The sequence below is a fragment of the Rhincodon typus genome, chromosome 11 (genome assembly GCF_021869965.1).
Source record: "Rhincodon typus isolate 14 chromosome 11, sRhiTyp1.1, whole genome shotgun sequence".
Taxonomy (NCBI): Eukaryota; Metazoa; Chordata; class Chondrichthyes; order Orectolobiformes; family Rhincodontidae; genus Rhincodon; species Rhincodon typus.
In genome coordinates, this window is record NC_063342.1 from 58385530 (window position 1) to 58396009 (window position 10480).

The 10480-nt window shown below is 38.2% G+C and overlaps 1 protein-coding gene across 1 annotated transcript in view; it reads right to left on the reverse strand.

The window, feature by feature from the left end:
• The window catches only part of zdhhc23b (zinc finger DHHC-type palmitoyltransferase 23b), a 40796-nt gene that overhangs the window by 24429 nt on the left and 5887 nt on the right, over positions 1 to 10480 (reverse strand). The window contains exons 2-3 of the mRNA XM_048602519.1: positions 3971 to 4669; positions 2203 to 2370 (exon numbers count right to left, since the gene is read on the reverse strand). Coding sequence (XP_048458476.1) covers positions 2203 to 2370; positions 3971 to 4669 — 867 coding nt within the window. The remainder of the gene's footprint in view (positions 1 to 2202; positions 2371 to 3970; positions 4670 to 10480) is intronic.

Here is a 10480-nt window from a genome sequence, read left to right on the forward strand (position 1 = left end):
AACCTGTGGAAAATACTTCAAACAAATAATTTAAATCCAAAAGCTGAGGTAAGGACATGGGAGAGGGTACCTCAAGCCCTAAAATTGTTGAATTCGATATTGAGTCCAGAAGGTTGTGGAGTTCCCAAGCGAAAATAAGGTGTTGTTCTTCCAACTTGCGCTGAGCTGCACTGGAGCAAGGTTAAGACAGAGATAAAAACCAAAAGAACTGTGGTCGCTGTAAATCAGGAACAAAAACAAAGTTGCTGGAAATGTTCAGCAGGTCTGGCAGATGCTAACCCTTCAAGGGTCACCGGACCCGAGACGTTAACTGTGTTTTTATCCTTCACAGATGCTGCCAGATCTGCTGAGTTTTTCCAGCAACTTCTGTTTTTGATAAGACAGAGGAGATGTTGGCCAGGGAATGAGATGATGTGTTGAAGCGGCAAGCAACTAGAATCTCAGGGTCATTTGAGGATTTGAACTTGGGCTAATCAGAAGCAAGTGAAATTCAATGTGACCAACTGCAAGGTATTGCATACTGGAAATAGCAAAGAGGCAAATATTCTCCAAGAGTGGAAAGCTGGCAGATGTATCACAGTATTGACAAACACCTCACTTACCTTATCTATACAATGTGGGACAATAAGCATGGAAAAGAGAATAGCAGAATAGGTTCCCATACACACTGAATTCAAATCTGAAGAATTCACACTGAGGCTGCTTATGTTGTGTTGGCAGTAGAATTGCATTGTGTACAATACAGGTTGCTTCAGTACAAGGGAAATATTCAGATGCCAGCAGCGATGCAACAGAAGCATTTTTAAGATTGATCCCATGCCATGGGGTGAGCCAAGAGAAAGACTTAGTGGCTCCACAAATGCGTAAGCAGTCCATGTTCAAATGCAGCAAGATCTGGACAATATCCAGGCTTGGGCTGACAACTGGCAAGAAATATACAAATGCCAGGCAATGACCATCTCCAATAAGAGACAATCTAACCACCATTCAATGGTGTTACCATCACTGAATCCCCCACTATATCAACATCTTGGGTGTTATCATTGATCAGAAACACAACTGGACTCACCTTATAAATACAGTGGTTACAAGAGCAGATCAGAAGCTAGGAATAACTGTGGTGAGTAACTCACCTCCAGACTTCCCAAATCTTGTTCGTCATCTATAAGGAACAAGTCAGGAGTACGATGGAATACTCCCCACTTGCCTGGATGGGTGCAGCTCCAACAACACTCGAGAAGCTTGACACCATCCAGGACAAAGCTGCCTCCCTCCACTACTGTCGCTCAGCACACACTGCTGCTGCTGTTGCTGTTGCTATCTACAAAATGTGACGCAGAAATTCACCAAAAGATCCTTAGGCAGCAGCTTCCAAATGCATGATCACTTCCACTTAGAAGGACAAAGGCAGCAGATCAATGGGATCACCACCACCTGCAATTTCCCCTCCAAGCCACTCACCATCCTGACTTATATCACCGTACTTTCACGGTCGCTGGGTCAAAATCCTGGAAATCTCTTCCACAGGGCGCTGTTGGTCACATGGACTGAAGCAGTTAAAGGCAGTTCACCACCACCTTCTCAAGGCCAACTAGGGATGGGCAATAAATGCTGGCCAAGCAGTGGCACTAAGTGCCATGAGTGGATAGAAAAAAGTAGGACCAGTCAGGTATATTTTTAAAAAAAAAATGTGTTGAGATGAAAAACGTTTCCACTTTATGGAAACATATAACCATTCAATGGCTTAAAACAAACAACAAATAATAATTTTGAATATGACAGCACAGCAAACAAAGATGGAACAGCTTCAAAGTCACAATGGACGTGTTGTTTTGGAAGAATCCATTAAGTATTATCTCACACAGAAGATGATTAACACAAAAGGAAAATTGACAGAACAGCCTGAACAGATTGCAGGTATAGTGCTGAGGCCAAAACATCTGATTAATTTAGGCAAAAAAACTAGCTGCTTTATTGGTGGAACAGATGGGTTGGTATTCCAGAAAACTGAAATCAAATGGGTTGGAGGGGCATGCTCACATGGACCCACCTTCTGATGTTATGATTTTGTGAGGTGATTAAAGTAGAGTAGTTTTTAAAACCATATTTTTACTGACAAATAACAAAAGTTGAAATTGCATCCAAATTAGTTGGGTTAATCAAACCTTAAGCAGGGCTGTAACAGTGCTGTCCTTTTCTTACCTGTACTCACGGTAGACTCCAGGACAATAGAATAAAGCTGTGAAAATACTTCGCCCTCTGCATATAGTGTCCAAAGTCAAACTGATTCCATATATTGAGGTGAGGAGGAAAACAAAAAGGGTCAGAATAAATGCACGGTGATTAGATGCACCTACACAGCTGTTAATCCTGCAAACAGAACAAAACAAATTAATAAAAATGATTTGAATAAAACATCATGCAACCCAAGAGTTTTCATAAAAATATATGTCCTATAATTAAAAAGAAAGAGATTAATTGAAAGTGTTACTGAAAGTAATCCCCATCCAACCAGAGACACTGAGCAAACCATCTCTTTAGACCCAAGTATTCTAGCATTTCATAAACATTGCACATAAGCTAACCAAATAATTTAATATAATTAATACAGAAGGAATTAACGAATGAAGGCAGCAACCTGAAATAGTTTGAATTATAATTCCATTCACATCACTTTTTCACCCCAATCACACTTGCATAAAATGTACTTAGGGTGGCATGGTGGCTCAGTGGTTAGCACTGCTGCCTCACAGTGCCAGGGACCCGGGTTTGATTCCAGCCTTGGGCGACTGTCTGTGTGGAGTTTGCACGTTCTCCCCATGTCTGCGTGGGTTTCCTCTGGGTGCTCTGGTTTCCTCCCACAGTCCAAAGATGTGCAGGTTAGGTGGATTGGCCATGCTAAATTGCCCATAGTGCCCACGATAAATACAGGGTTAGGGGAATGGGTCTGGGTGGGATGCTCTTTGGGGGGGTGGTGTGCACTTGTTGGGCTGAATGGCCTGTTTCCACACTGTAGGGAGTCTATGAAGTACTTATATCGAGAGGTTGAGTAATAGCCTCAAACATTTTCAGGGGTTACATACAGTCAGAGATAGAAATAAGGCAGCACAAGATAAACAAAACAATTTTGGTGAGCCTTCAACCAAGAACTTAGAATTGACAACCAAGTGCTTAGTGTTTAACAGTGTGGAGAGAATACATGGAGCTATTGTGAACTTAGCCCGAGACGTAGTGTGAGAAATCACAGTCTCAATCAAATCAAAAAGAGGAGAGAAGATCTGACTTCAGGGCTTCTGCAGATAATAAGAATCAAGAATAAATCTGTGAATAGTGTGAAACAATCAGATACAGTTAAGCACTTTAGAAGAGATAAAAGTCGTACTGAGTAATAGATAAATTGGATCAAAGAGGGGGTGGATTGATGCAGAAATTACAATCTTTTCTCTATGCAATCAATCTAGCTAAAATAGGAAGCAGCAGGTAGGCATCAATAAAGGTAGCAAAACCAAAAAAAAAGCGATTGAGATGAGGTAACTATAATAAAAAGCATCAGTAGATTATATAAAAGCAAGCAAAGTCCTATAAATAAAATCTGTAAAATAAATTGGCATTGAAAGTCCTGCACAGAGTTCTCCCACATAAAACATTTCAGTTTAAGATCTAGGTAGTTTTGAAACTAAATCAACTGTATTTCGTAAGCACAGCCAGTTTATTACTGAGAATTGGTTTTACTCTGCAGCAAAATTCTAGTCTGAAAAGCTGTTAAAGACAAAATTCTTCAGAAACCTTTGTTCAAAAATTTTCTTTCTTGGGTTTCCTATGATAATAACCCCTTAACGACACTGTTCCAAGCTTTTCATGGCCTTTGCCACTTGTTGATGGTCATTGCTGTTTCATATCACAATCCTTTCACTTCGAGGCAGTCTGAGAATATCTGACAATTACTGTAACTAAGCAATACCAAACTTACCAAACACAATGATGGTCCAGCCTTTGGACACAGGATGCACAGATTCGACAATGTCCTGAACGAGGTGGTCTTATAGTCTTGCATACTGCACACCAGTTCTTGTTCAATTCATGGTGTCCCAACTGCAGCTTTCCATTGCGGCCAGATAGATTCAATTTTGTGGGAATATCCCAGCCCTTCTGCTGAACTTGGTGTGTACCGTTCAAACTGTGTGAAGAAGTGTATTTTGTCTCAGCATCTTTAATTTGAGTGGTTCTGTTGTCTGTTCTGAGGTAGCCTGGATCTTTCTTGACTTGTGCTAAACATACGAGTGTTAATACCAAACCACTAGTGAGCACAGTTAAGTGTACAAAGTTGACATTTCCTTTGGGCATAACTTCAGCTAGGAATAAATAGTACATGTAGCCCAGAGAAAAGAGGCCAAGACTAAGAAAAAATAAAGTGCGCCCTTTATTCTGGTGAGTGATGTAATAGTACCAAAGCACTAGTATTGGCAAGGATGTCAAAATGATGAAAGCTAAGACAATGTGAAGAGCCGCGACGTGAAGGAAGATTGGAAGGAAAACAAGAGGCGGAAGTATTGTGATATCGATCTTCTTGGCACCAGAACCTAATAACCACGGAATCCGCAAACGATCAGAAATCGTGTCTGTTATTCGTTCGATGGTCTGTGGGCTGACAGATTTACCCTTCAAGCACCTGAAAAATCAAGCAATTGCTGTGTTACTTTTTATATCAGGCATTAAAAAAAACGAACATCAGCAGCATAAATACAGTGAAACACTGATTATCCTCATGGGAATCCTAGGTATAATAGGTAAGAATAAATTTATGTATCATTTTATTCCAGACTGAACATGGAAAAAGATATTAATTATGTTATGGGAATGGTAGAAAATGTATAAAATATTCAAATAGAAACTAATACATGCAATGAATTATGAGGAAACACTACTCAGAAAGAGGACGTTAGGCCCAACTAAATTTCCACGTCAAAAATGCTAGTGGTTTTGAGAGTTTTTTTTTAAAACACAGATTTTCATGCTGATTTGGGCTACAAATTGGTTAACATACTGAATAAAGCAGTTTAAAATTGCAACAAAAACAGAAATCAGAACATAACCACATCAGAATAAATATTTGTTTGCATGGAATAATGTCTATTATTTTATGAAAATATTTTTGTGGCAGAAAAGAACCTTTAATAATTAATCAGATAAATACCTCTTTGCACATCAATACGCTGCAATAAGTACAGAATTGGAGGCAACTTGTGGCATAAGTTGCGACATAGAAAAGAGAGGAGAGGAGAGGAGAGGAGAGGAGAGGAATAAAAGGAATATACTCCAACTGGTGAGGCATGACAAACAATGTTCCTCATGTGTCTGCACAGAGTCTGCAGCTTCTCATTCTGTATAATATTGACTTAAATGAAGGATTATTTAGCTCTGTGTCCAACTTTGTAGATGATAGTAGGTTACGAGGTAGAGTCAATTTTGCAGCTGGAAGAAGTTAAAATAAAATCTAGACAGTTGATGTGAATGGGTCAAGTGGGTAAAACTTTGACAGATTGGATTCAATGGAGCGTTGTGAGTGGTCACACTCTTTGCATTCAAATAAAACATACTAGACTATATTCTTAATGGTGTGGAACTGCATGTGAGGGAGCAAAGGGCTTTAGAGATCTACATTCATAAACCACTAAAAATTACTGTACAGCAATAAAATGTTATCAAAAAAAGCTACTGCAACATGGCCTTTTATCTCTAGAAGGCTAGAATTCAACAGTGAGGAAATGTTGCTTCAGTAGTGCAGATCCCATCTGAAGTGCTGCATTCAGTTTTAAGAGCTGGTTCTCAGGAATAATATATTGGTTTTAGAAAACGTGCAATGAAAGTTCATCAGAACAATAACAAGGCTCAAAGAATTGAGCCATGAGAACAGACTACATAAACTCGTACCTTTTTCCTTGATTTAAATTTTGGATGGGGTATGGGTATTAAAAGGTAAGTGATTCAATGAAGTATTTGCAGAAAACAGTTATTTAACTAGAGGAAAAAAAAATACAGGTCAACAGGAAACCTGTTAAAATTAGATCTAGTCTATTCAGCAGTAAACTCTGGAAATATGTTCTCAAAAAGCCTCCTGGATTTCTAGGACTTCTAGAATTTCTTAAAAGGCTACAAATCCAGTGTCAACTGAAACTTTAAAAATATATTAATAGATTTTTATTGGGGGAGAATATCAAAAGATATGTATCAGGAATGGAAAAATTAAGTTAAGTTACATGTCTGTCACTGCGTAACTGATTGGTGTAACAAGTCGGAAGATGAAATAGCAAACTTCTGTTCCTAATATGGCATTGGGATTTAAAAAGTATGCCAACACCAGACTATATCCACTTAGCATGCTATCCAGAATGTTGCAGAGGAAGGAAAAGCAATAATGTTTTAAATCCTGCAGACGGAATATCACAGATTGAATTTTCCAGCAATATATCTGCTTGTGGCTCAAGACACAAGAATAGAGGACTCTTCATAAACAAACTTTTAAAGCTGGTGTTTCAAGTAGCTAGCTCAGATGGGACACTTCACCAGGCATCTTAGCAAGTGTCAACATTGCAAAATCGACATTGCCTGACAGTCAGTAATGATGTCAGAGCAGTGATGATATACAATAAGTTGACCTTTTTATTCACACAATGCTAATCTATTTTTCACTTGATGCAATTTCTTTTCTAAAAAAAAAATATAACAATTACACTGAGAAGATCCCTGACCCTCTTATTTAGAAATACCTCTGGAAACTGAGTGACTATAACGTGTAACACCATGATAGTCATATCCTCCAGAGGTTAGCATTGACAAATCATTTACACGGCTGGTAATTTATATCTGTACTAAGAAGCACATCTAAACCAGATTCTAATTTAAGACTTACAGGAACTTGTAGAAAATCGTTCATACATCAATTATGTGCAATGAGTTTTACATAATAAGTTTAGAAACTCCATCTTGCCAGTTATGTACAAAACCTAGCTTTATTTAAAATTGATAACACTAAGGAATATTTTATTTCACAGTCAGACCTTCTTATAGTAGGGTTGTACTCAAAATGCTCTAATTATTTAAAGAGAGAGTTACATTTTGAGAAGAAAATATGAACAATTTAAAAAGCTTCAGGTCAATATAAGGTTTCTATTTAAATCACTTTGATATCAGTTTGTATGGATATTTAAAACCAGGCTTATTGACTACTATAACACAGAAGTCAGGAGACTGAATTACCCACAGCAGATTTCCATAACAATACACAAATGCAACTTAGTGGAAATGGGATGAATGCCGGGCATTATTTATTAAGATGGAGATGCGGTCAGTATACTCAAAGGAGGCATGTTAATGTATTCTTAACACAATTACACCTAAAGAGGCAGTAACGTTTTAGAAACGAAATCAATGTTCACGTAAATCATCCGCTTTCCTAGAATGTTACTTTATGTATATTGATAATTTAGCCTATTTGAAAATAGAAGTAGTAATTCAAATTAAATAGTGGTATCTTCATGGACTTAGGAATGTATTAAAAAAGGATGTATGATACCCAGGTTACATTGTCATTCTGCACTGAAAGCCATTTTGCTTTAAAGAAATATAAAATGCTCAGCTTTTTCACTACCATAGACGAGTATAAAGTCTTTAGTTACATGTTGAGGTCAAATCTATTTGGAAAATCATTCTGTGCTCATCTCTCTTCTAACTGGGTTTTAACTTTCATTAGGCAAAAACTGAATCTAAAAACTGAATGTGGAGTTTTGCACTTAGTGGCAAAAGGAAAACTATTAGACCCTGCAGCATGTGGTGATAAAGACCAGAGTAGAATTGGTTTAATTACCATGAAGGAAAAACATGTCTTCAAACATATTGCAGAATTGTCTGTACTCCAAGGAAACCTTTTGCGATGTTTAAAGGTTGTCTTTCAAAGAAATGCAAAATTTTCAGAAGTTTGAAAAGACACCAGAATGAATATTGCAGCATGTGTAAAGGCAGACAAACCACAGAGATTTCCGAATTCAGTCTTATTTTAAACTTTTATAGGAGTATTTTTCTCATTGTATACCTAATAAACAGGACAGATTTATAAGCAAATCATTATTTTGGTGCAAGTAAACTAATATTCACACCTTGGAATGGACCATGATCAATTCACATCCACCTGCAAGAATACATTTGACCTTCAGACAAGCAAATACAAATGAACTGAGATACTACTCTTGGCCCAAGCTGGAAGCAATAAATTCAGGAAATCAGGTCCAGCAATTCAAAGTTTTCCAGAGAAAAAGGTGTGCCAAAAAAGTGTGCTAGTCTACAAAAGAGACATCACATAAGGTTTATTAATTTTGCACCTTTTTCAGGGAAAGGACTACAATAAAGTTAAGTGGAATTTGCTTTGACTCCATGTTAATTTGATGTCGAAAATAAAAAAGTTTAGCAATTTATATCCAGGCTTTCTTAGAAACAGATGAATTCCTATGAAGACACACATGAAAGGCATCGTTTCCAGTCCAGAACACATGATTCCTATTGCTATGCTGCATTACTGCTGAACATCCTGAAGATGCTATGTTAGACAACAACAAGAATTTCTATTTATATAGCTCCTTTGATACGGTAAAAATATCCCAAGGCATTTCACAGAAGAGTAATCAAACAAAATATGACGCTAAACCACAAAGAGATGAGGGCAGCTGCACTGAGAAGGTAAATTTCAACCAGTGTTAAATGAACGGAAGAGTTGGATAGGCTTAAGGATCAAATTCCAGAATGTAGGATGGGCAGCTGAAGATGTAGCCATCAACAGAGTGGTAAAAATTGGAGATGCTCGAGAGAGACTAGAATCATAGATGTCAGAGAATTGCAGGTTTGGAGATTAGAGATAGGGAGGGGTAACAGCATGGACTCGTTTCAAACTAAAGTTAAAGAATGTAACACTCAGATAGCATAACCAGAGGCCAGTGTAAGTCAGCAGACACTCTGGGTAAAGGGTAAATGGGGCATGGTGAGAGCAAGGATTTGGCAAGAGTTTCCAACCACCTTAAATTAATAATAACAGCAGCAGGGAGACCTGGGAAGAGTGCATTAGGTTAGTCAGGTCTGAAGAAATAACGATAGAGGATTTCAGTTGCAAATGCAACAGAGATGTTACAGAGGTAGAAGTAGGTACACATATAGTCAGGCCATCTCAAAATTAAATAGGATACCAAGGTTATGAACAATCTGCTTCACAGCCTCATTTAATTGCCACAATATAGGATACAGTTGGTGGCTAACTAATATTTACTTTTAGAAAAATTCTACTCATCCTGCACTGGCTGGCAGACAACTAGTATGCCCGAAGAGAGAAAGAGAGAAAGAGAGAAAGGGAGACAGGGAGACAGGGAGACAGAGGGAGGGGAGGGAGTCGAGTGAGATGCGGCTAGATGTCATCAGCAACGCACATACCACCACTTTTCACATGATAATACTGAGGGGCAGCATGTAGACGAGAAGTACGAGGGGACCAAATGGACATCTCAGAAGAAAGCATTGCACGTTTTCTAGTTTTAGTATCTCAGCATTGTATACAAAATATAATGGTGTCATAAATATGTTACAGTAATGAAGTAAGATGCAACTTTAGTGTTTAAGGTGATAAGCATTGAGTGTCACGGTTCTTCCAATTCTTTACTGATGACATGAGGTTATGGGAATTCCAATTTTCAATCTTTCATTCACTTGTTGAGAATTCACCCTTTCATTGTCTCTGAAGGAGGATTTGCAGAAAGTAGCTTCCAGAAGAAAGCTGAAGGAGAATAATCAGATGCTAAGCGTTCACCTCTCCAAACACGAAAGGAAGAGCAACAGAGAGGAGTAGATTCAGTTTACGGGCTAGACATTTCTGCTGTGATTTCATACACAAGGCTGTAGCCATTTGCCTAGGAACTAATCAAGAGGCTGTTGCTATGATGAATACTCTTGAACCCACAATAACTGATGTTAATTGAAAAGCCAATCAACAGATTGTTTCCAGATAGAATTAACCTTAGCATACACAGACGGTGCTGTTTTGTCTGGCATTCTCCTTTACTGCTTCAATAAGGCAACATTGTACATAGAGCTCACAATGTGCTCCAGTAATTTGTCTTTAAAACTACAAACATCTTCTTACACAATTCTCCTTGATCTAAAGTAACATCTTCTCACATTTTAGTCAAAACAAATGTGCTCGTTACAACAGGAATCCATTAATCGTATCGTAAGATAACAGTTAAAGAGGTTAACAGTGTTAGGAAGTTTTGTTTGAGGGATGTAGATTTCTCAAACTTTGTTCACAGGATAGGTCTGGTTAAGGCAGCCTTTATTGCCCATCACTGATTCCCCTTCAGAAGGTTGTGATGTGCGTTTTCTTGAACCGCTGCAGTCCATTGGGAATAGAGTTGTTAGTGAGGGAGTTCCAGAATATTGGCCCATT